Source organism: Oryctolagus cuniculus, chromosome 20 (assembly GCF_964237555.1).
Source record: "Oryctolagus cuniculus chromosome 20, mOryCun1.1, whole genome shotgun sequence".
NCBI classification, from domain to species: Eukaryota; Metazoa; Chordata; class Mammalia; order Lagomorpha; family Leporidae; genus Oryctolagus; species Oryctolagus cuniculus.
In genome coordinates, this window is record NC_091451.1 from 20738524 (window position 1) to 20764957 (window position 26434).

The 26434-nt window shown below is 45.1% G+C and overlaps 1 protein-coding gene across 9 annotated transcripts in view; it reads right to left on the minus strand.

Moving 5' to 3' along the window:
- The window catches only part of AREL1 (apoptosis resistant E3 ubiquitin protein ligase 1), a 58120-nt gene that overhangs the window by 11284 nt on the left and 20402 nt on the right, over positions 1 to 26434 (minus strand). For 2 of the 9 annotated variants that reach the window (XM_070065271.1, XM_008272049.4), the window contains exons 2-11: positions 21601 to 21920; positions 14983 to 15043; positions 13905 to 14101; positions 12183 to 12420; positions 4757 to 4926; positions 4327 to 4507; positions 3888 to 4135; positions 2372 to 2449; positions 1233 to 1374; positions 980 to 1101 (exon numbers count right to left, since the gene is read on the minus strand). In XM_070065271.1, the coding sequence (XP_069921372.1) occupies positions 980 to 1101; positions 1233 to 1374; positions 2372 to 2449; positions 3888 to 4135; positions 4327 to 4507; positions 4757 to 4926; positions 12183 to 12420; positions 13905 to 14101; positions 14983 to 14998 (1392 nt within the window). In that variant the 5' untranslated portion in view covers positions 14999 to 15043; positions 21601 to 21920. Of the gene's footprint in view, positions 1 to 979; positions 1102 to 1232; positions 1375 to 2371; positions 2450 to 3887; positions 4136 to 4326; positions 4508 to 4756; positions 5025 to 12182; positions 12421 to 13874; positions 14102 to 14982; positions 15044 to 19998; positions 20105 to 21600; positions 21921 to 26434 lie in introns of those variants that run through there. The other 7 variants (XM_008272047.4, XM_008272045.4, XM_070065274.1 and 4 more) reach the window with 5 other exon arrangements.

Below are 26434 nucleotides of genomic sequence, written 5' to 3' on the forward strand. Positions count from 1 at the left end.
CTCTCTCCCTTTGTCCCTCCCTCCCCCCCTCTCTCCCTCCCTCCCTCCCTCTCATTTTGGCTTTGAAATAAACCAATACATCTCTTTTTAAAAAATATTTATTTATTCTGAAAGAGAGTTACAGAGAGAGGTCTTTCATCTGCTGGTTCACTCCCCAGGGACTGTGTGTACCAGGCCAAAGCCAGGAGCTGGGAACTTCTTCCAGGGCTCCCACAGGGGCGCAGGGGCCCAAGCACCTGGGCCATCTTTTGCTCCTTTCCAAGGCACATTAGCAGGGAGCTGGATGAAATATGGAGCAGCCGGCTCTTGAAACGGTACCCATATTGGATGGCAGCATCACAGGCAGAGGCTTAACCTGCTATGCCACAATGCTGGCCCCTGGTATCCTGGTTTTCAACAAAGCCACTAGACACCTTTATCCACAAGGCAAAGTTCAGACAGGGAGCTATGCCACACGAGAGAATGTGGCTGAGAAAAAAGGTTTCCAGTCACACCTACCAGAGCCAAACATCACAAATACTTTCTGGACAGGGACCAAGCCTCCTCACGCTCAGGGAATGTCAGAACTATGCCAGCGTCTGTGCGGTGGAGACAGACACATATCAGGTGTTCCTTTTCCATCAGCCCCAAGGAACAACAAAACTCACTTCCCTTTAATCCAATAAGAGCTTTTCTATCCCAGGGACTGAATAACAAGAACTTTATTTTGGAACCACAACTTACACCTCCCTACACAGGAGTTCCAAGAGAATGTTCAGGAACGAGTCCAGTGCAGACTGGAAAGCTAGTCCCCCCCAATAACACACCTCCAACATCCTGCCCCAGTCATTCGCAGAGAAGAATGGCCATTTACAGGCATATGTAAAGAGGGAAATTCAGGTTTCATAAGAAAAGAAAACTTACAGATACAACCAAAGACAAATGAAGTTTTTAGTTGGAAAACATTGGCATCTGCTGCCAGACAGGACATTTTACGCACCGATTCCAGCAAGGCGTGTCTGCTGACCTTCAGGGTGACCTTGGAATGTGGTCTTTTCATGTGGACCTGCCGCAGCTCTCGCTGGAAGAAGTTCACCTTGTCCTGAAAGGTCTCAGAGCCTCCTGAGGAGCAGCAAGGCCCAGCAAGGGCACAGTCACTACAAGACCTCTGTGGAACCCCACCTCCACAGTCCCAGGCCCCCAGGGGAGCTAGGCTGGCAGTCCTGTCCATCAGAATCCCAGCCCAACCTTACCTATGTTCTTATGGAGGGAGCGGATGAAAGTGGCTGCCAGGATGTTTCTCTCCTTACAGCTGAGCTCCACAGGAGGCTGAATGCCATCATCCACCACCAGTGTGAGGAGCTTGTGGACAGGGTCGGGGCCAAGGTATGAAAACTAGTGGGGGGAAAAAAGCAACCCTAGGAAACCTTCAATTCCAGCAAAAACTCCTCCAACCAACAAAAGCGAGTCAAGCTGTTTCCCCCAAGTACCAGGAATACATCTTTTCACCTCAGTGCTCTATAATTCAAATTTTATTTCAAATTATTTAAGTTGTAGAGACCACATTTGGAAAGGATCACAGGCAACACTACAGATGCACAACATAAAACATAAGATAGGCGAAAGCTGTTAAGGATATACAAAATATCAAGAAATAACTACTCCAAACTGGATGGAGGAAAGTGAGTAAACACTGCATCTCAAGAGGTAGCTTCAGCACCCGGGGAGACCAAGCTGGGACCCTCTTTGTGGATACAGTCTTGGAGACAAAGATAATTTTTTTTTTTTTTTTTTTTTTTTGACAGCAGAGTGGATAGTGAGAGAGAGGGACAGAGAGAAAGGTCTTCCTTTGCCGTTGGTTCACCCTCCAATGGCCGCCACGGTTGGCGCACTGTGGCCGGCACACCCCGCTGATTCGAAGGCAGGAGCCAGGTGCTTCTCCTAGTCTTCCATGGGGTGCAGGGCCCAAGCACTTGGGCCATCCTCCACTGCCTTCCCGGGCCACAGCAGAGAGCTGGCCTGGAAGAGGGGCAACCGGGACAGAATCCGGCCTCCCGACCGGGACTAGAACCCGGTGTGCCGGTGCCGCTAGGTGGAGGATTAGCCTAGTGAGCCACGGCGCCGGCCAAGACAAAGATAATTGTTAAAGCATTCTGCATTGCTACCAATTCCTGTTTCTGTAGGCCCAAGTCCTTCTAAGACTTACACGTTCTTCATGCCATTTAGTGAGGAAGTAACAGCCTGTAATTTAGCAAGGAATCCTGTGTTTGCAATGAGAACATCCAGAAACACCACAAGCCCTACCACAAGGCCTTCTGGGAACAGGAAAAGGTGGAAATACTGCAGAGCAGAAAGCCTGCAGGGCCTGAGCTAGGTCTGAGGGCCAACTTACTTTTGTTCCTGGGCACACTCGGAAGGTGTAAAGGCGCCAGGGAATGATTTTCAGGTAGAACTCCTTCACTGAGAATTGCTGGAGGGTCGACATACAGAAAATGAAGTGAATGAGAAGTAAAAGGTTTTCTTTGTGCATTATAGCTAAAACAGCAGAGACAAAAAGGATAATTTAGTTAGCACTAACATCAAATAAATACATCAACTCTACCTTTAGGAAGGCCATGCAAGTCCTCGCAGACACATTTTATAATCTTATTACTCAGTGCAATTTCTAAATATTGAAGACCAGGTTTTTTGTGAGTAGAGACTATTTCACTTGGATGCAATCAAACCTCCTGCTCAGCCTGGTGCTGCTCAGAATTACTTCCTCCAAGTCAGTGGACAGGGAACACCCACAGCCCAGTGCTTATCTCCATTTGAATGGTACCAAAGGGATGTGGAGGAAGGAAGAAATGGGGGCTGAGGGGGCTGAAGTCCAGTGCAATGGGGACAGGACTCATACGAAAATTTCACAGAATTAACTCCTTTAAGAATATGCAAGTCTTCTTAAGCCATTTACAAAGAAAGAAAAGGCAACATAATAGATTTTTAATCTACAAATAAACCTGTTTTCTTAATGCAAAGCAGTTTAAACAGATGTTTCACTATAGAAAATTTCAAACACATACTACAGGAGAGGAAACAGTATAATGAATCCATCACCAATTTCAACAATTATCAATCCAGAGTCCATTCTGTTTCATTTATTCACCTCACCCATTTCTCCCATCACCACCCCCAACTCCGGCCCAAATTAAGGATAGGTTTAGGTTTTAAAATCAAGAATGAGGCCCGGTAAAGTGTTCTGAAGTCGAACAGAATTAGAACTGAGTTTTGGTTATGAGATTAAAAGGATATAATGAGGTGTTTCAGAACACTCTCATTTTTATGAGGACTGAATGAACAAGAAAATACAAATATCAGAAAGAAACTCTAACACAAAGCACCTCTAAGCTCAGGGGCTTGGGAATTTCACCTTCTTGTCTCTGCCAAAATTTCTTTATTGCCATGTTGTAGCCTGACAAGTGACATCCATTTATTAAAGTGGTTTTCACAGATCACAGAATGAAAGATCAAACTGTTTCCACACAGCACAAACGGCCAACAGTGATTTTTGTATCAGTGAGAAATTTCTAGTGGTTAAAGTAATTTTTTATTTTTTTTATAACTCTGAGAGCCATGCTTTGAAAACTCTTCCCAGAAGCAATTAACTGTGGGATGTCACAGGAGCTTTAATGCACCGGGACTCATAGACTGGAGACAGAGCTGGTCTAGTCCAAACCAAATATCTGCAGTGGCAGAGGCGGCACGATGTTCTGCTCAACCTTAACCAGCCTGTCTGCGTATCCCAGAGATCCTCTAAGTCACCGATCTTGCCCTCTGATACTCAGACTGTTACACTGTGGTTCCTATTACCCAATACCAATTGCATGCAGCCCAGGCAGGGGGTATGACAGCAGAATAAGCGTTCCAACCTTGGGTGACACGTAGCAGTACACCTTCTTCGGCTTCTTCACCTTCTCGGGGGTGTGGCACTCAGAGGGTGAGTCTTCATCTTCTTCCTCAACAGCAGTGGAAGGCCGGCGCTGGGAAGAGCTCATATGCATGGGTGGCAGGTGCCATGGTGTGCTGGTGCAGTTGGCGGCATTGTACAGATAAGCCTCAAAGTAAATGCTCACTCCTGAAGTGGACACATTGCGCTCAACAATATTCTTCTCATTCTCTGAAGTGCAATAGGAAATAAAGGTTCAAGTAGGAATCATGGGAGAAAAAGTTACTGCTAGTCCTACATTTGGTCCATGGGAAATGCCGACTGTGGTTCAAATACCTATGTCTGAGAGGCCAGTCAAAAGAGCAGACGTGCAAAGAAGTGGCCAAGAACAAGACTAAATCATATCATTTCTTTCAACTCACCACTTAGGACGATAATGTCAAATTCACCATTATTGATTGGTTGATTCTGGTATGAAATGCAGGCATGGAAACAGCCACGAGAATGAAGGGTGATTCGTAAGAACACCTGGCAAGTCTGCCTGTTGGATGTCACTGACTTCTCAAATGAGACATCAGTACTCTCTTCTTCTTGAGGGCCAAGCTACAGGAAGAAAACAAGGCATTACTTAAGAAATTTTCCATATTTGCAAAACACTTCATAAAGCGCTTGCCCACCTCCGGTCTGACCTAAGTCTCACAATTATTAATGAGACAGGTGTTGCCAGATGACGATACGACAGCACAGGAGTCAGGGAGAAGGAGCCAGAGATGGAAGTGAATAGAAGGGCGGAGAACGAGAGAGGCGCCTGGTCTCCCACACACAGAGGAAAAAGGGAAAGCGTTTACTTACCTCACGGATGGACAGACTGTAATTGTGCTCGTCTCTAAGGCATGTGGAATTGTTGGTAGGGTTGTCATACTCATCTCGGGGCACTATTTGAAGGGTATGGGGTTCCCCACAGGTCAACACGAGAGTAGAAAAATGGCACACAATTTTGGTCTTGGAAGGAACCACCGTTCCTGGAAAAAACACACTGGAATTTAACATTTACTGAGGTACTCTTTAGGACACAAAGATTTTCTTAGGGAGTCTACAGAGCTGGATCCACTCCCAATTCCTATAAAGGGAAAGGGAAAGAAAGAAAACACAGATTAATTCAAATGAATTTTGGGCACTTATTTTTACAAATTCTTAACCACTGAAAGCAATAAACAGAATAAGAAAAGAAATCTGGATAAAACAGAACTGAGAGTGAGATATACAGTGTCTAGAGTCCCCACTGGGAACCAATGAGTGAAGTGGGCCTTAAAAATAAAGTGCTGGGGCCTGCACCGTGGCATAGCAGGTAAAGCCACTGCCTGTAGGGCAGGCATCCCATATGGGCGCTAGTTCGAGTCCCAGCTGCTCCACTTCTAATCCAGCTCTCTTGGTGCTTGGGCTCTTGCACCTGTGTGGGAGAGCTGGAGGAAGCTCCTGGCTCCTGGCTTCGAGTTGGCCCAGCTCTGGCCATTGCGGCCATTTGAGGAGTGAACCAGCAGATGGAAGACCTTTCTTTCTCTGGCTCTACCTCTCTCTCTGTAACTCTGTCTTTCAAATAAATAAGTCTTTTAAAAAAGCTAAATAAATAAATAAATAAATAAATAAAGTGCTGGGGAAAAACAGTCACTCACACACCCCAAAAGAAACATACAAAACATTCAGGTATAAGTCTAACTCAAACATATCTGTTGAAAACTACAAAACATTTATGAAGCAAACAACAACGACAACAAACTCTAAATAAATAGATGGACAAATCATGTTTATGAATAGAACTATTCAACACAGTAAAGATGTGAATTTCCAGGGCCAGGGTTGTGGCATAAGGTTAAGCCACCACCTACAAAACTGGTATCCCTTATGGGTGCTGGTTCAGGTCCTGACTGCTCCACTCCTGACCCAGCTCTCTGCTATGGCCTGGGAAAGCAGTAGAAGATGGCCCAAGTCCTTGGGCCCCTGCACCCATGTGGGAGACCTGGAAGAAGCTCCTGGCTCCTGGTTTTGGCCTGGCCCTACCTGGGCTTTTGTGGCCATTTGGGGAGTGAACCAGAGGATGGAAGATCTCTATTCCTCTCTCTCGGACTTTCAAATAAATAATAAATCTTTTTTTCTTTTTAAGTCAATTTTCACCAAATTGACACACAGGCTTAACACAATTCTTTAAAGTTCCAGCAAGATTATTTATAGATTTAGACAAAATTATTCTAAAAATGTCTCTGAAAAGGCAGAGAAAATAGAGTAGCTGAAACAATGTTGAAAAAAGAAGAAGAAAGCGGGAAAAGTCAGTTCACCAATTTTAAGACTTAATACAAATATTATCAATCTCCACGATAGTGGTGGAGAAACTACAGATGAATGAAACAGAACTGAGAACTCAGAAAACAGACCCTCGAAAACATGCCCAACTGAGTTTTGACAAAGGTGTAAAAATAGTGCAAGGGACAGAAGACAGCCTTCTCTACAAGTGGTGTTGGTACAACCACACATCAAACCAGGGGACTTCACAAAGTTCATGCAAACGTAGAATTAAGAGATGTTTACCTTTGTGCAAAAAAAATTCAAAATCTATGCATAGTTTTTTTCATAATGCATTTTCCATCATATCATGGATATCAAAATCCTTTGTACTAAAATAAGCTTCTTTTTTAAAAATAAAAGATTTATTTATTTATTTGAAAGGCAGAGTTACAGAGAGAGAGGGAGAGACAGAGAAAAAGAGGGAGATCTCCAGCCACTGGTTCACTCCCCAAATGGCCGCAACAGCCGGAGCTTGGCTGGTCAAAAGCCACGAGTCAGGAACTTCTTCCAGGCCTCCCATGTGGACACAAGTGCTCAAATACTTGGGCCATCCTTTGCTGCTCTCCCAGACACATTAGCAGAGAGTTGGATTGGAAGTAGAGCATCTGGGATTTGAACTGATATGGGACAAGAAGCCAGCATTGTAGGTAGCAGCTTTACCCAGTAAGTCACAAAGCCAGTCACAGGGTACCCACCCCCCCGCCGCCTTTTTTGAAAGATTTTATTTTATTTTTGTTTATTTGAGAGGCAGAGTTACAGAGAGAGAGAGAGGTAAAGACAGAGAAAAAGGTCTTCCATCCACTGGTTCACTCTCCAAATGGCTGCAATGGCAGAAGCTGAGCCGATCCAAAGCCAAGAGTTTCTTCCAAGTCTCCCACGTGAGCACAGGGGCCCAGGCACTTGGGCCATCTTTCATTGTTTTCCCAGGCCATAAGCAGAGAGCTGGATAGGAAAAGGAGCAGCTGGGACACAAACCAGCACCCATATGGGATGCCGGTGCCACAGGTGGAAGCTTAGCCTACTATACCATAGCACAGGCCCCAGCATATCATAAAAAAAAAAAAAAAAACCTCCATTTATTTGAGAGAGAGAGAAAAAGAACTCCCTTCCCACACCACCCTCATTTGGTTTGCTCCCCAAATGCCTGCAATGGCCTGCCTGTGGCTGAAGCCAGGAGCTGGGAACTCAATCTGGATCTCCCACAAGGGTGGCCGAGACCCAGTAACCTGAGCCATCAGTGCTGCCTCCAGGGATCCACATTAGCAGGAAGCTGGACTTGGGAGCTAGAGCAGGGCACTGAACCCACACACTCAAACGTGGATGCAGCCGCCTTACTGCTCTGCTGAATGCCAGCTATGAAACTATCTTTCAATTCCAATTCTCAAAAACTTTCTGGAGTCCTGTGTATAACTAAAAACCTGCAAAGAACCTTGGATCAAGATTCACATTCGAGCCGGCGCCGTGGCTCAATAGGCTAATCCTCCACCTTGCGGCGCCGGCACACCGGGTTCTAGTCCCGGTCGGGGCGCCGGATTCTGTCCCGGTTGCCCCTCTTCCAGGCCAGCTCTCTGCTATGGCCAGGGAGTGCAGTGGAGGATGGCCCAGGTGCTTGGGCCCTGCACCCCATGGGAGACCAGGAAAAGCACCTGGATCCTGGCTCCTGCCATCGGATCAGCGCGGTGCGCCGGCTGCAGCGGCGGCCATTGGAGGGTGAACCAACGGCAAAGGAAGACCTTTCTCTCTCTGTCTCTCTCTCTCACTGTCCACTCTGCCTGTCAAAAAAAAAAAAGATTCACATTCAAAAAAAAAAAAAACAACTGAAAGTGCATCATGACCTTAAATACAAAACATAAAGCTATAAAATTTTTAGGAAAAAACAGAAGAATAAATCTTCATGATGTGGGACCAGAGTTCTTGACATTAAAAGCATGATCATAAAAGAAAAACTGGATAAACTGAACTTCCATCAAAATTAAAAAATTTTGCTCTATGAAAGCTTGTTATAAAGATGAAAAGTGAAGCTACAGACTGGGAGAAAATATTTGCAAACCACATATTTGACAAAAGACTGGTATACAGAACCTATAAAGAACTATCAAAACTCAACAATAAAAATTTTTTAAATCTAATTAGAGAATGGGCAAAAGGCATGAACAGACATTTCCACAAAGAGGTCAGATGATGGCAAGCACATGAAAAGATGTTCAATATCATTAACCATTTGGGAAATGCAAATTTAAAACCATAATGAGATGCTACTCCACACTACTCAGATGGCTGAAACTTAAAATCATGACTATATTAAATGTTGGCAAGGATGTGGAGACACTGGATCATTCCTACATTGCTGGTGGAAATGTAAAATGCTACAGCAGCTCTGGAAAAACAGTTTGGTAATTTCCTTAAAAAAAAAACTAAGCACGCAACTGCCATTCATCTCTGAAACTGCACACGCGGCATCTGTATCAGAGAAATGAAAACGTATTGACACAGAAACCGCACATGAATGCTTACAGCAGCTTTATTCACCATAATCAAAAACTGTAAACAATTTGGGTATCCTTCAAAGGGTGAATAAACACACTGTGGTCCACTTAGACCGAGGAATACTACTCATCAATAAAAAGGCACCAACTATTAATAAACTCAACAGTCTGGATGAGTTTCCAGAAAATTATGCTGAGTGAAAAAAATGTACACCCCAAAAGGTTACACACTATATGATTCTACTTCTATAATATCTTCAAATGACAAAATTATAAAAATGGAGAACAGATTAATGGGAGGCCAGGGATTAAGAACTAGGTGGGTGGGCGAGGGGAAATGAGTGAGGCTGTCAAAGGATCACTCTGCCAGTGGTAATGTTCTGGATCTTCCCTGTACCAGTGCCAATCGTCTGGTTCAAAGATGTTACGCTGAGGAAAAGGGTACACCAGATCTCTGCATTATTTCTTCACCTACTGGTTAAGAACCCGGGTAAAATGTCTGTTTTCACCACTGGAGTGCGTGGCTTTGATCCCTGGCTCTAGCTCCTGATCTGAGGTTCCTGCTAATACAGACTGAAAGGCAACGGTGATGGCTGAAGTGACTGGGAACCTGCCAGCAATATGAGAGACCTGAATTGAATTCCCAGTTTCTGGCTTCAGCCACAGCCAGGGGCTTTTGCAGACATTTGGGGAGTGAATCAGCAGATGGGAGTGCACTCATGCTCTCTCTGTGTCTCCCTCTGTCTCTGTCTATACTTGTCAAATAAAAATTCTTTTGAAGTAAAAAAAACAAAACAAAACAAAATTGAGGACTAGACAAAGAAAGATACACAAATCTTAAGGTCCAACTCACTAGGGTTTGGCTTCAAAAGTATTCAAGATCCAGTCATTGCTGTGGTTACCCAACGGACCAGTATTTTAAGGACACCCTTAAAAGGAAGCCAGAAAGTGAACACAGGGCAGATAGGATCTTGATACATTAAAGTATATCTGCAGGACCAAAGTCAGAAATTATACTTCTAAACAGTGAGCTGTGTTTTAAACAGCCAGTGCCGTGGTGTAGTAGGCTAAGCCTCCACCAGCAGTGCTGGCATCCCATATGGGTGCCAGTTCGTGTCCCTGCTGCTCCTCTTCTGATTCAGCTCTCTGCTATGGCCTGGGAAAGCAGTAGTGTTTGGGTCCCTGAACCCACATGGGAGACCCAGAAAAAGCTCCTGGCTTCGGATCAGCTCAGCTCTGGCTGTTATGGCCGTTTGGGGAGTGAACCAGTGGATGGAAGACCTTTCTCTGTCTCTCCCTCTTCTCTCTCTGAACTCTACCTCTCAAATAAATAAATAAATAAATAAAATAAAATCTTAAAAAAAAAAAAAAAACAGCATCTGTTATCTGGCACAAAGGCAAGGAAAGGGAAAAAATGTAGAGATAAAGGCTTCAACTCTGAGATACCAGAAGCTTAGGCAAGCACTCCTCAGAAGTAAAACACATACTGGCAGCAAAGGTAGGAATTAAGGTCAAGGTGCTTTCACTTGAAAATGTTTCAAACATCAGAAGAATTTTTTTTTGTCCTTCCTGGCATCCTCGGCCCTTAAAAATCTCCCAGGCTAATGACTCAGCAATTCTACTCCTTGAGAAATAAAAACGTATTGAGCCGGCGCCGTGGCTCAATAAGCTAATCCTCCACCTTGCGGCGCCGGCACACCGGGTTCTAGTCCCGGTTGGGGCGCCGGATTCTGTCCCGGTTGCCCCTCTTCCAGGCCAGCTCTCTGCTATGGCCAGGGAGTGCAGTGGAGGATGGCCCAGGTGCTTGGGCCCTGCACCCCATGGGAGACCAGGAAAAGCACCTGGATCCTGGCTCCTGCCATCGGATCAGCGCGGTGCGCCGGCTGCAGCAGCGGCCATTGGAGGGTGAACCAACGGCAAAGGAAGACCTTTCTCTCTCTGTCTCTCTCTCTCACTGTCCACTCTGCCTGTCAAAAATTAAAAAAAAAAAAAAAAGTATGTCCACATAGAAACTTGCACACAAATATTCATTGCAGCATTACTTATTTTAGCCAAAAGGTGGAAGCAACCAAAATATCTATCAACTGATGAAGGATAAATAAAAAGTGGTCTATCCATACAACAGAACATTTGGCAATGAACAGAAAGGAAGCACTATTAATGGTACAATACAAAAATGAACTTTAAAAGCATTACATGAAGTAAATCAAGCCAGTCACAAGAGGCCATGCATTTGATGATTACACTGATGTAAAATGTCCAGAGGAAGTAAACTCACAGAGGCAGATTAGTGGTTTTACTGCTAATGGATCTGGGGTTTTGGGGGCAGGTGATGAAAATACTCTAAAACTGACTGTGGTATAACTATGGATTTTAAAACCATTAAACTATATTTTAAGTAGATAAATTGTTTTAAATGTGAATTAAATCTCAATAAGGCATCATTTAAAGACAGAAGATATGGGACAGCACATTAAGCTACCACCTATGATGCTGACATCCCATATGGGCACCGGTTTTATCCCAGCTGTTCCACTTCTGATCCAGCTCCCTGCTAATGTGTCTGGGAAAGCATGGGAAGTTGACCCAAGCACTTGGGTCCCTGTACCCATGTAGGAGAGCCAGAAGAAGCCCCTGGCTTCAGCCTGCCCCAGTCCTGGCCTTTCTAATTTGTGTTTCAAATAAAGTAAATAAATCTTTTTTTTTTTTTTTTCCAGGCAGAGTGGACAGTGAGAGAGAGAGACAGAGAGAAAGGTCTTCCTTTGCCGTTGGTTCACCCTCCAATGGCCACCGCGGTTGGCGTGCTGCGACCGGCGCACCGCGCTGATCCAATGGCAGGAGCCAGGTACTTATCCTGGTCTCCCATGGGGTGCAGGGCCCAAGCACTTGGGCCATCCTCCACTGCACTCCTTGGCCACAGCAGAGAGCTGGCCTGGAAGAGGGGCAACCGGGACAGAATCCGGCGCCCCAACCAGGACTAGAACCTGGTGTGCCGGTGCCGCAAGGCGGAGGATTAGCCTAGTGAGTCGCAGCGCTGGCCACTTTTTTTTTTTTTTTTAAGCAGAGTTAAAGAGAGATAGCGGGAGAGATAGAGATATCTTGTATCCACTGGTTCACTCCCCAAATGGCTGCAATGGCCGGGGGTGGGGCAGGCCAAAGCCAGGAGCCAAGAGCTTCTTCCAGGTCTCCCATGTGGGTGTGGGGGCCTAAGTTCCTTGGGCCATCTTCCACTGCTTTCCCAGGCACATTAGCAAGGGGATGGATTGGAAGTGGAGCAGTCAGGACTGGAACCTGCACCAGGCAGTGGCTTAACCTGCTAAGCTACAATGCTGGCCTCCAAATAAATAAATTTAAAAAAAAAATCAATAAAGAGAGAGAGAAAGAAAGGAAGAGGGGATAGAAGGAGTGAGGGAGATGTGGGGAAGAACAGGGAAAAAGAACAGAGAACCTACCAGGCTGAAAAATTTTGTAGTAGGGACTGTAGGCTACATTTAATCCGCCAAGTTTCACGGTGATTTCATAGCGTCCAGCCCTTCGCACAGTGAAGGCCACCTTCACCACATTGGAGTTGGGCTCCTGAAGGACTTCCTGGGTCACTGGAATCTCCACTGCCAGCTCAACGTGAGAGATGTGGACTCTCAGTCCCACAGGCCGATGTGCGGGGAAAGGCTGCCCGTTCTTATAGAATAACTGCAGTGAGGAGAAGAGGGACACCTGTTAGTGAGCAGGGACAGAGAACCAATTTCCATTTAAGCAGAAGAGTGTGGGGGAGAGAGGAGGCAGCTGGTAGAGGTCACACCAGTAAACCCCAGTACCTACCTGCTCCTAACATCCTGCCCAGAAACCCAGAGAGAAACACATGCTCTCCAAACTCGACTTGCTCAGAGGGACAGAGGCAGAACACACCACTGAATCAAGAAAGTGCAGAAAGAGCAAATTCAAATTTTAAACTTTAATTTTCTATTTCTGAACCACATGCTGCCTCCGTGGTCTTAGAACCCTTTACAGCATATTATCAATGCTAACTCAAATCTAAAGGAAAGTAAGTCAGCCAGCAGCACTGGCACGCACCAGGCAAGGGTGGGGGCAGGGGACGCAGGTTCTAACACACGCCCAGCTTAATGCTACAGTGGTGAGCTCACTGAAGAGGTCAGCAAACTCTCTGTGTGCAGGAGCAGATAATATGTATTTTTGGACGTAACTATCAAGTGGGAAAGCAGCCATAATCAATATACAAGGAATGGGGCAGGTGCTGTGGCATAGCAGGTAAAGCCGCCGCCTATAGTGCAGGCATCCCATATGGGCACCAGTTCAAGTCCTGGCTGCTCCATTTCCGATCCAGCTCTCTGCTATGGCCTGGGAAAGCAGTAGAAGATGGCTCAAGTCCTTGGGCCCCTGCATTCACGTGGGAGACCCAGAAGAAGCTTCTGGCTCTTGGCTTAGGATTGGCACGGCTCTGGCCATTGCAGCCAATTGGGGAGTGAATCAACAGAAGAACTCTCTCTCTCTCTTTCTGCCTCACCTTTTCTCTGTATAACTCTGACTTTCAAATAAATAAATCTTAAAAAAAAAAAAAAAAAAAAAAAGAAAGAAAAGAAAAAGCTTATTCTCAGATGCTGTGCCTCTTTGCAATATTAAAACACACACACACTAGGAAAAGGTGTGGCTGAGTTCCAATAAAAGGGACACAGGGACTGGCACTGTGGTGTGGTGGATTGGGCTGCCACCTGTGATCCCATATGGGTGCCAATTCAAGTCCTTGTTGTTCCACTTCTGATCCAGCTCCCTGCTGATGTGCCTGAGAAGACAGCAGAAGATGGCCCAAATACTTGCACTCCTCCACCTTCGTGGTAGACCTGGATGAAGCTCTTGGCTTTGGCCTGGCCCAGTCTTGGCCATTGTGGCCATTTGGGGAGTAAACCAGCGGATGGAAGACCTCTCTCTCTCTCTGCCTCTACCTCTCTCTCTCTGTAACTCCGCCTTTCAAACAAATAAATAAATCTTAAAAAAAAAAAAAAATGAAAAGAAAAACAAGAGAAAATGTCAACATTCCAGGCTAGCACTACTGAAAGCCTGAACTGGGCTCTAGGGAAAGCAAATGACTCAGAACCCCAAAGGGTGTGGAGACAGAAACATGCCCTTACATGCACTCGGAAGGCCATGCTGTGGCCCACCTCATAGGGGTCCTTCCAATCCCAGGAGACTTTGCAAGACCGGGGATCCAGGTAATTTCCCCGCACGTAGTCATAAATGCTCCGGTCCCCTCGGCGCTCACGGTCCTCATTCTGGAGGAAGCTGACTACACGTGCGGCAAGCTCAAAGAGGAACTTAATTGTGAAGAAGAATGCAACCACAGACACTGTGATGCCACCTATGTGAAAGAGAAAACACACAAGCCATTACAACTTCTCATTATGGAACAGGCTGGCCATCTCTCAAAAAACTTAAGGAAGTCAGGATGAAATGGCACAACTGCCAAAGAAATACTGCACAGGTCCCTACCACTGCAGCCAAAGAGGAACTTCCGCATCAGGGGACAGCAGCCACAGGCCAAGTCTGACTTACTACCTACTTCCAAAATCAGGCTCTACTGGAATATAGCCACACTATTTGTTTACAAACGGTCTACAGCTGTTTTTGCACCACACTGGCTGAGCTGAGTAACTGTAATGAAACTGCAGGGCCTTTGAAACCAAAAGTATTTACTAACTTGCCTCTTACAGAACAAGTCTGCAGAACCCCATTTCATATCTGAACTACACAGCATAATGTTCCCCCATTCTCCCACCTTCCTTGTGTGTGCCAGACCCTCACAGAAGCAAAACAAGAAAATACATTTGATTCCCTCCACTTGCAAGCCTTCTGCTCCCATGTTCCCTTGGCCAATGTACTCCCCCAACCCCAGCAAAGTTAAGAGTTCCCTCTTCTGGGCTTCCTCAAACCCTGGTACATTCATCTGCCGTAACTTCTCCTTCTTGACCATCTCCTGCTTCATGCTACAAACTCCTTGAAGGCAGATTTTTGCCTTATTCAACTTTGACTCCACAGTAAACAGTGTCTGGTGCTGACTATAAGTACTTAATAAATATTTCCCAAATGAATGAATTCTGCCAACTCTGTGAAGGCACACTGTAGCGCCATTAGAAATATTTCTAGCTCTCTTTCAAGGGGAATGGGGGTAGCCAGGGAGGCAAAAGTGACCTAAGCAACCCTGACAAAAAGACAATAAGGAGAGCTCTTTCTATAACGTACCAATAACGTAAAACATTAGGTCCCTTCAACGCCAACAGACAGCCGAGGATCACAGCTGCAGCTGAAAAAGAAAACTTGTTTAGTCTTTTTCTGCGGCTCGTCCCCACAGCCATCTCAGGATGAGACACAGCAGAACACACAGCTTAAGCCAACCAACTCACTAATCCCAACCCTTCCTACTTGTGTTCCTTCTCTCTAGCTTGGCAGGTGCCCTATGACATATTTCAGAAAAAGAGTGAGACACTGCATCATTCTCCCTAAAGACTTGCAATCCTCTGGCCACCTAGGAGTACCACACACAGCCTCCGGTTCTATTGCTAATTACAAAAGACAGCAACCCAGCTTTCATCTTCTTAGATCCAGGGCTCCCAAGAGAGTTACCCTCCCCCATGCAAAATGGTGCCAATTAGTACAAGCAAAGAGAATAATGGAAATATTTTCCCCTTATACAGTATCTGCCCTCTGGAAGTAACTCAGCTAAGTAGAAATAGCTACATAAAAATATTTTTGGGGGCCAGCACTGTGGTGCAGTGGGTTAAAGCCCCTGCCTGCAGTGCCAGTACCCCATATGGGCGCCGGTTCAAGTCCCGGCTGCTCCTCTTCTGATCCACTCTGCTATGGCCTGGGAAAGCAGTAGAAGACGGCTCAAATCCTTGGCCCCTGCACCCGCGTGGGAGACTGAAGGAAGCTCCTGGATCCTGGCTTCGGATCCGCTCAGCATTGGCCCTTGTGGTCATTTGGGGAGGGAAGCAGTGGAATGGAAGACCTCTCTTTCTCTGGCTCTATCTCTCTCTGTAACTCTGTATTTCAAAGAAATAAAATAATTCTTTTTAAAAATGCAAAATAAAATAAATAAAAAGTATATTTTTTTAAAAGAGTTAAGTATCAGGGCAGCATTGTGGCACTGTGGGTAAAACTGTTACCTGCAACGCGGCATCCCACATGGGCATTGGTTCATGTCCTGGCTACTTCGTTTCTGATCCAGCTCCCTGCTATGGACTAGGAAAGCAGTGGAAGATGGCCCAAGTTGATTGGGCCCCCGCACCCATGGGAACCTGGAAGAAGCTCCGGGTTCCTGGATTGGACCTGGCACAGCCTCGGCTGTTGGCGGCCATTTGGAGAGTAAACCAGCAGATGGAAGATCTCTCTATGACTCTACTTTCAAAAAAATAAATAAATCTTTTTTAAAAAGTATTCTTTTCATCATGTTTGAATTATGCAATTAGAATGAACTCCAGGTCATCCCATAATAAGCAGTGGGCATGTAGGAGAAGTCATTTACTCTGTTGCCAATCAGACAAACTAATGGACCCCCTGGAAGATGAGCTCAGCAGGAAGACCAAGGAGAGGAACAGAGGAGGACCCTGTACTTCTCATCCTAAGTGAAACCTGCCAAGGTCAGATTTTGAGGGGAAACTTTGTCATCAAATTCATTTCCAGCAAGACTTTAACCTTCATTACTCATTTGGTCATATGAATCACTAAAGGTACCACCCAGGAAAAATGAAATGTATGCTGACATTCATATTGTATCACCGAGTTTGATCTTAGTATAGGCTGGAGATACAGTCCATTCTACAATGCACTGAATCCACTCCTTTTAAGTCTATATATATTAAGGTTATCCATGTTATCTCAATTGAGAACCTTATATCAACACCAGAATATTACCTAGAGACAAGACAGGTTAAAAACGTCTAGAATCAAATCTTGGAGACACCAAAGCAAGCAAGTTTTGTTTGTTTTGCAAGATGTGCTTTTATGTCTGATTATGCTTGAAAAAAATCTAGAGACAGAAAATGGACCATTAAGTCCCTTTGATACCAATATACTCATTGGAATGCACAGAGAGTAGGTAATCTGAGGAGTGGTCAAGACTACTGAGTCTCTTTCCCAACAAGTATTTCATCCCCTGGGACTCTATGCTGAAAAGCTGCTATCATCTCAGAAAGGTGCTGCTGGGGCTGGTGTTGTGGCAGAGCAGGTAAAGCCGCCACCTGCAGTGCTGGCATCCCATATGGGTGTCAGTTTGAGTCCCAGCTGCTCCAATTCTGATCCAGCTCTCTGCTATGGCCTGGGAAAGCAGTGAAAGATAGCCCAAGGGCTTGGGCCGCTGCACCCCAATGGGAGACCCGAAAGAAGCTTCTGCCTCCCGGTTCCCCATCAGCCCACCTCCAGCCGTTGTAGTCAACTGGGGAGTGAACCAGCAGTTGGAAGACTACTCTCTCTCTCTCTCTGCCTCTGCTTCTCTCTAACTCTGCCTTTCAAATAAATAAATCGTTAAAAAAAAAAAAAAAAGTGCTGTCAACTCTTAAAAAGCATCTATCTTCACCTTATAGGATATATCTTCTAGGGATGTGCTTGGTGAGCTGTGAGTTAATAATTTCTATGGCCCCATGTCCTTCAGTATGATATGCCTTCAATTAACTCCCCTTAGCCATCCAGGCTGCACATCGAAGAGTACATCAAACAGCCTAATACAGAGATGAAGGCGTAGGCTCTAGAGTTAGATCACTACAGTTCAAGTCCATGCTCTGCCATGACAAGGTGACCCTGCACAAGTTGTTTCATCTCCTCTACACAGGATGTCCATTTCTCTGTCAAATGGGGATGACACACACATGTAACTCAAAGGGATGCTGTGATTATTAAATGAGTTAACACATAGACACATCCTAGAACAGTGCCTGGTATACAGTGAGTTCTCAAAATTTTGAGAACTATTTGAGACATTAAAATTAGTATCAATAGTAGCAGTACTCCCCTGCCTCAGACTGTTAGGAAACAGAGAACCTCTTTACTGGTCCACAGTTCAATATGCACTGCTCTCACTGCACCTAAATTCTCAGCCTGCATGAACGTTCTTTACACAATTCTGTCATATTCCAATACTGTCTAAAAAGTTTTAGAACAAAGAGTTAAAAACACAACTAAAATAATTCCTCCAATACTGAATGTTAACTTAACATGCCAGGTATTGGGGGAACAGGCAGAACACGATAGCCTCCGTCTCAGCTCTTGGGAAGCAAGCAGTAAAGAAATTTATCTTGTTAAATCTTTGCCATTTCTCCCCATTTACTGATTTTTCAACCACATCATCAGTACTGATGTTAATCTGCACCTTTTCCAATAAGTCATTTCTATCCCAATTCTTTTTATTATTTAAAATTCAGTATATCAATTGCTACATGTTTCCAAATAATTCTCTTCTCTTCTCTCTTTTAAAAATTTTATGTATTTGTTTGACAGGCAGAGAGAAGAGAGACAGAGCAGGCTCCCACCTGCTAGTTCATTCCCCAAATGCATACAACAGCTGGGGCCAGGCTGACGCCAGGAGCCAGGAACTCAGCCCAGGTCTCCCACGAGGGTGGGCAGGAACCCAACAACTTGAGTCATCATCACTACTGCCTCCCAGGGGCTACATCTGCAGGAAGCTGGAGTCTGCTACTGGGAATCAAACCCAGGCTCTCCTATGTGGAACACTAGGCTAAGCTAAATGCCCACTTCTCTTCTCTTCTTAATTCTTCCTTATGAATTAACTCTGCCAATTCATTACTTGTTGATTTAACCTTTACAAAACATCCCACTGCTCTCCAACAGTTCTCAAAACCTCCCCAACAACATTTACCCATCTTCCAATTTTAGCCCTGGTCATATTCTTATCTTTTTTTCCTTCTACATATTCCCTCTTTCTGAGTCCTCCTAAATATTGTCACAAAGTCTCCCAATTTCTTTCATTCAAATCACTTTTATGCCAGATTTCATCTGTTTGATAGATATTTTCCATTTTCTGACTGACTTGGTAAGAGGCTCTCTCTGTTCTGTTCTATCTCCACTGCTACTACTCCACACTATTCTCCTTGGCTACCTCTCCCACAACACCTCACATTTGTGCCAAGATCTGTCCAAATCAGATCCTTTATACCAGGGGTGGGGGAACACCCAGCCTGCAGGCTGGATAAGGCCCCTGAAATCACTTGGTCTGACCCTCCTAAGGCAACCACAGGTGGGACTTGGAATTCAATAAATCTATAGCAGGCTAATTTTTAGGTGGACAATTTTATATGGTCCCCAAAGGATGTTATAAATACCTAAATACCCTTGGCAGAAAAAAGGTTCCCCATCCCTCACCTTCACTTTTATATACAGGCTCTGAAAAATCTCATCCCCATACTTTCCAAGTCACCCTCTCTGCCTAAGCTGTCCTCTTCCTCAGTCTCTGTCCGTGGAACACCTCTTGATCCTAGGGTCCAGGAAGATACTTTCCTCCTGATCTTCACTGTAGAAATTTCTTTCCTCCTCTGAATTTCTACACATTGTTTTTATATAAATATAGCATTTATATTCAATTAGTCTCATTTGATTTTTCATTTCCGAGTGGTGAATAATATTAGACAAGGAGGAGACTTAAAAATACTCTAAAGCCTTCAACATAACTGCATATAGTAACTGCAATGAATATGGATGAAATTTCCACTGAATTGGAGCTGGTGTTGTGGTGCAGTGGGTTAAGCTCCCACCTGAGATGCCATCATCCCATATAAGCGTCATTTCAAGTCCTGGCTGCTCTACTTCTATTCCAGCTCCCTGGGAGGTGCTAATGTACCTGGGAAAGCAGTAGAAGATGGCTCGAGTACCTGGGCCCCTGTCACCCACATGGGAGACCTAGCTGGAGTTCTAGGCTCCTAGCTTCAGCCTGGCCCAGCCCTGGGCTGCTGTAGCCATTTGGAGAATGAACCAACAGGTAGAAGATCTGTCACTCTATCTTTCAAATAAATAAATCTTAAAAAAAAAAAAAAAAAAGGAAAAAAGAAATTTCTACTGAATGGACAGTGTCAAATGTCTATTCTTTTGTCCAGAATGTCTAAGGGTCAGGAATTTTCCAGATAAAACTTTTTCAGGTATAGTGTCAATAGATTTCTCTAATCAGCAGTATATTCACACAAAACAGGATTATAAACTCCTCAGTCCAAGAGTTGAGAATTTTGTTCAACAAACATGTTACCAAATACTCACCACTAGGGTAGTGAGTTCTCACGCCGGGTATTTTTCTACAGCACCCTGTTTCAACAGCTCACACTTCTCCTGCATAAAATTATTTTGGTATTCTTTTCTTCTTCTTCTTTTTTTTTTTTTTTTTTTTGACAGGCAGAGTGGACAGTGAGAGAGAGAGACAGAGAGAAAGGTCTTCATTTCCGTTGGTTCACCCCCCAATGGCCGCTGAGGCCAGTGCACTGCGGCTGGCGCACCGCGCTGATCCGAAGCCAGGAGCCAGGTACTTATCCTGGTCTCCCACATGGGTGCAGGGCCCAAGCACTTGGGCCATCTTCCACTGCACTCCCAGGCCATAGCAGAGAGCTGGACTGGAAGAGGAGCAACCGGGACAGAATCCGGCGCCCTGACCGGGACTACAACCCGGGGTGCCAGTGCCGCAGGTGGAGGATTAGCCTATTGAGCCGCGGCGCCTGCCTATTTTGGTACTCTTTCCGCATCTACAATTCAAGCCTCTCCCATATCATTTCACACAATACAGTTATAAGAGTATTTTGGGTGTTTTCAAATTCATCTCTTGTCCTACCTTTATACAATTTAACAAACTGTGATACTGGAAGCTAGCAGAATAAAAGTAGTAGTAACTAAACCAATAACTCTCTACCACTTTCTTAAGCCGTATCACAGGCCAAACACTGTCCTAAGTGCTTTAAATGTGTTAGCCTAAGTACTGTAATTGTTATCACAACAACTTGGTGAAATAAGCACTATAAATCTCACTTTACAGACACTTAAAAAAAAAAAAAAAAGCTGGGCTTAGAAATGTTAACATCTCACAGCTGGTTAAGTGACAGAGCTGAGACTCAAGCCAGTGTCTAACTCTGAAGCCCAGTGCTCTTAACCTCACACAACACTGAATCATGAAAAACGATGAAGTCATGGGTTTAGCAAAGTATCTGGAAAGAGAAAAGATTTAAGAAAACAGGTAAAACAAAGCATGAAAAACATTACCCAATCTGACGGTGAGGAATCTCACAGTGAGGCTAAAATTAGAAGTATAAACTCTGATGACCTTTTTATCTTTCAAAATAAAAAACATGACAAAAATGCAGGACTAATTATCTAGTGCAGCAATATCACTTGCTAGTGAAGGATTCTGGGCAGTCTGCTTGACACTGCAGCACTCTGGCTCGCAGCACTCGCAGAAAGGGGGAGAATCTTGAAAATACCTGCCCAAGGGAACATCGGAAAGCTGGCTGGCATGCTAAGAGAGTGCTTCAAAAAGCTCATGGGAAAGGGAATTAAAAGGTTAGTTATTCTGGTGCAAAAAAAAAAAAAAAAAAAATGAACGTCAGGCACACTGTTTTCACCATATGCATGTCCATGAACTTTTTGAAGTACCCTTTTGTATTTTAAAAACCTTTGCTTTTGTGAAGGGTAAAGATGTATAATTACAACATCACATTCACTTAAGCCTCCAAATTGAAAATCAGTTGAGAAAAAGTTATTTTCCAAAAATGAAGAACTGGTTCTTCCTACTCAAAACTGCTCTGCCAAGGCTTAGGAACTGTTCACTGGATCCATGCTCTACTTCCCAATCACTCTCAACATGGCCAGTCACCTTACCTTTAAACGAGGGCCCATGTTCTGAGAACCAAGTGCAGCACTCCTATTCACCAAAGCAGGTAATCTCTGGCCTCTTTCACCTTGTCTTCCAACTTCCACATGAAGGAAAAAAGCCACAAGGTCATGGGGAGATCATTGTCCATCGGATCTTCACTGAAGGTATGTCACAGAAAGCAGAGGATCAGTGTTTCTGGGACGAACTGGATGAATCCCAAGATGAAGAAATAAAGCCCAGGAATATCATTCCTGGATGTCTCTCCAGTACAGGTCGCAGCCAATTGCCAAAGGGTGCATCCACTCTGGTATCCTAGGATCCTGCCCTAAAAGGAAAACACATCAGTAGAATAGGCTTTTATTTCTGAAAGAAAGTACCCAGAAAACAACAAAGAGGAGGCAGAATAGGCAGCGAGAACCCTGGGACATTAAACATAGCCAAGGGTTGGTAAACTGACCAAACATTGCCAATGAGAACTCCAGTTTCCCTGAGGCTACTCTCCAACCCCACAACAAAAGTCAACTTCCAGGGCCAGCATTATGGCCAACAGGTTAAGCTGCACCTGAGATGCTGGCATCTCATATGTGGCTGGGTTCCTGCCCTGGCTGCTCCACCTCCAGTCCAGTTCCCTGCTAATGTGTCTGGGAAAGCAGAAGAAGGACCAAGCACTTGGGCCCTGACACTCACATAGGAGACCAGATTGAAGCTCCTGGCTTCAGCCTGGTCCAGCCCTGGCCATTGCAGCCATTTGGAGACTGAACTAGCAGATGGGAGATCGTTATCTCTCTCTGTCCCTGTAAGTTTGCCTTTCAAATAAATAAATAAATCTTAAAAAAAAAAAAAAAAGGCAACCAGCAACTTCATAGCCTGCTCCCTATAAGGAAGCTCCACCATTGCAGGTGACTTCAGTCCTTCAGCAGAGGCAAACTAGGGCACACGGATTTAAAGATTTATTTATTTTTACTTGCAAGACAGAGTTACACAGAGGCAGAGGCAGAGAGAGAGAGAGAGAGATCTTCCATCCGCTGGTTCACTCCCCAGATGGCCACAATGGCTGGAGTTGCACAGATCTGGAGCCAGGAGCCAGGAGCCAGGAGATAGGAGCCAGGAGATAGGAGCCAGGAGATAGGAGCCAGGAGCTTCTCCCGGGTCTCCCACACGGGTGCAGGGACCCAAGGACTTGGGCCATCTTCTTCTGCTTTCCCAGGCCATAGCAGAGAGCTGGAGCAGAAGTGGAGCAGCTGGGACTCGAACCAGTGCCCATGTGGGATGCCGGCACTGCAGACAGTGGCTTTTTCCACTATGCCACAGTCCTGGCCCCGGGCACAGATCTAAAGAAGGAGCATCATCACAACCACATGCCCAGTTTCAGCTTAACCAGGCAGGAGCCCAGGGTCTGGGACCAACCCCGAAGAGAACAAGACTACAGCACAGGCCAGCGCCGCGGCTCACTAGGCTAATCCTCCGCCTAGCGGCGCCGGCACACCGGGTTCTAGTCCCGGTCGGGGCACCGGATTCTGTCCCGGTTGCCCCTCTTCCAAGCCAGCCCTCTGCTGTGGCCAGGGAGTGCAGTGGAGGATGGCCCAGGTGCTTGGGCCCTGCACCCCATGGGAGACCAGGAAAAGCACCTGGCTCCTGGCTCCTGCCATCGGATCAGCGCGGTGCGCCGGCCGCAGCGCGCCGGCCGCGGCGGCCATTGGAGGGTGAACCAACGGCAAAGGAAGACCTTTCTCTCTGTCTCTCTCTCTCACTGTCCACTCTGCCTGTCAAGAAAAAAAAAAAAAAAAAAAAAAAGACTACAGCACAGGCAGAACCAGATTACAGAGAGCCTTGTTTGGCATGGGAAGAACCAGGACAATATTCAACTGGAAAAGAAAAACCAGTAAAGAGATCTAAAACCTAATCCGCCCATGCAGTCTGCTTTCTTTGTGCTCAGGTATGCACTTCAAAAATGTGGTTAAACAAAGATAATTTTCGTCTTCAAAACAATAAACATCTGCTATTACAAGTAGGGAGAAGAAAATCTATGAGCTTTCAAAAACAAAGTCACTAAGTCTGATAAAGTCAGTTTGTAACTCTCCCTAAAGATATTCATGGATGAAATATAGCAAGAGGCAGGCTTACGGTGATGCAGTCAGAGCCACTGTAGGACGGAAGAGGGGCTGCTCATCAGTAAATGCAGAGACGGACTGGCCACATGACAGGAACTGTTCTCAGTGCTTTCAGTGCACTAAGTCACCACCCTGAGACAGACACACACTTACCTCTATTTTACAGATGAAGAAACTGGGACACACACCTCCCCAAGAGTACATACAAAACCTGAGAGCTGAGTCAAACCCAGAATTCAAGCTTTTAATGACTACTATGGGAAACCAAAGAGGAAAACACGTAATGCTGACAAGAACAGAAGAAAGAATGAGTGAAGGCCAGCTGATCAAATAAGTTGGCAAACGTGTATAATTAAAAATAAACAAGTTATGTGCTTTAAAAAAAATATGGCAATAGACTTGCCAAGTACATGAGCCAAAACCTGGGTCAACTAGCAATTGGAACTAGTTTAAAGGAGCCACAAACATGAGAATAGTTACATAAACCATAAGAGATCCCTATGATAGAATGTTATATAAGGATTTTTAAAGCAGCACTTTTAAGGAATAACAACACAGGGAAAAGCTCACAAGTGTTAAATGAAAAACCAGGCATAAAATTGTTTACACACCATAAGCTCAATATTTTTTTAAAGATTTATTTATTTATTTGAAAGTCAGAGTTACACAGAAAAAGGAGAGGCAGAGAGAGAGAGAGAGAGAGAGAGAGAGAGAGAGAGAGAGAGAGAGAGGTCTTCCATCCACTGGCTCACCCCCCAATTGGCCGCAACAGCCGGAGCTGCACCAAACTGAAGCTGGGAGCCAAGAGCTTCTTCCGGGTCTCCCACATGTGTGCAGGGACCCTAGAATTTGGGCCATCTTCTTCTGCTTTCCCAGGCCACAGCAAAGAGCTGGATCGGAAGTGAAGCAACTGGGACTTGAACCAGCACACATATGCACATATGGGATGCTGGCATTGCAGGTGGCAGCTTTACCTGCTATGCCACAGCACTAGCCACTACGCCCAATCTTAAAAAGATTATATAAAGGAAACTGAAAAGGTGCAGGCATCAGATAAAGCCATGGCTGGAGATATCTACATCCCACATTGGAGTGCTGATTCAAGTCCTGGCTACTCCACTTCCAATCCAGCTTCCTGTTTGTACATATATTGGGAGGCGGCAGATGATGGCCCCAGTACTTGGGTCCCTGCCATCCACATGAGAGACTGGGATTGTGTTCCAGGATCCTGACTTTGCCCTGACCCAGCCTTGGCTGTTGCAGCCATCTGGAGAGTGAATCAGTGAATGGAAGATCTGTCCCTCTCTTTCTCTCTCTGCCTCTCCCCTTCTCTCTGTCACTCTGGCTTTCAAATAAATAAATAAATCTTTATGGAAAAAAAAAAAAAAAAAAGGCAGCAACAGACTGGGGCTAGCACCATGGCACAGCTGTGGTACAACTGGTTAAGCCGCTACCTGTGGTGCTGGTGCCAGCATCCCATATGGGCACCTGAGTCCCAGCCGCCCCACTTCTGATCCAGCTCCCTGCTAATGTGCCTGGGAAAGCAGCAGAAAATGGCACAAGTCCTTGGGCCTCTACCACCCACATGGGAGACCTGGAAGAAGCTCCTGGCTCTTGGCTGTGGCCTGGCTCAACCCCAGCCATTATGGCCATTTGGGAAGTGAACCAAATATCTCTCCTCCTCTCTGTACCTGCCTTTCAAATAAATAAATAAATCTTAAAAAAAAAAAAAAAAACCAGACTGAAAGGGAAACGCAAAATTTTAGCAGCAGTCATCTCTTGGCATATAGAATTATAAATAATTTTTATCTTCTACCTGTACCTTTCAGTGCTTTATAAATTTGTAATGATGCAAAAGTTCATACTGCTGGAGAACATATACTTTTTAGGGACCTATCTTCTTTTAAAAATAGGTGGAGGCAGCACTGTGTTGCAGCAGGTTAAGCTACCCATCTCATACAGAGCCAACCCAGCTCCTTGCTAATGAGCCTGGGAAGGCAGCAGATGATGGCCCAAGTGTCACCCACATGAGAGACCCAGATGAAGTTCCTGGCTCCTGACTTTGAAATGGCCCAGCCCCCGCTGCTGTGGCCATTGGGGAGTAAGCCAGCAGATGAAAGATCAATGCCTATTTCTCTCTGTTTCTGTCACTCTCCTTTTTAAATAAATAAATCTTAAAAAAACTGAAAAATAATTTTTAAAAAAGGCAAATATAGACAAGTTCTCCTTTTTTCAAATAAATGGTATAATGAAATTAAATTATATTCATTATGATCTTAGTGCGTCTCTAACCCTGTGATTAGCTAGCAACCTCATCATTAAATCAAGTAACTCTTAGTTCTACATAACCTTCACGGTCTCCACCATGAACCACCATGCTTACTCCAATGCTTCAGTGCCTGTGGTGAGTTTCAAGACTCTGCTCACATACCCCACCCACCTCTACCTGAGCCAGCTCCCAGGGCTCTCTGAGGATTCCATCCACACCAGGCAGAATCAATCACTTCCTCCTTTGTAACACTGCTATGCAGAAGATACTCATTCAGTCCGCATGGTAAGTATTTGATTATATAGCAGTCTCTCCTAATAGATTGTGGGCTCACTGAGGATATTGACTGGGTCCTACCCACGTTTGCCTCTCTGCGGTCACTACCTCAGAGCCTGTACTTTCATAGGATCCTCAGGTGATTCCTATGCATGTAAGAGTTTGAAAAGCATGGTCTAAGGC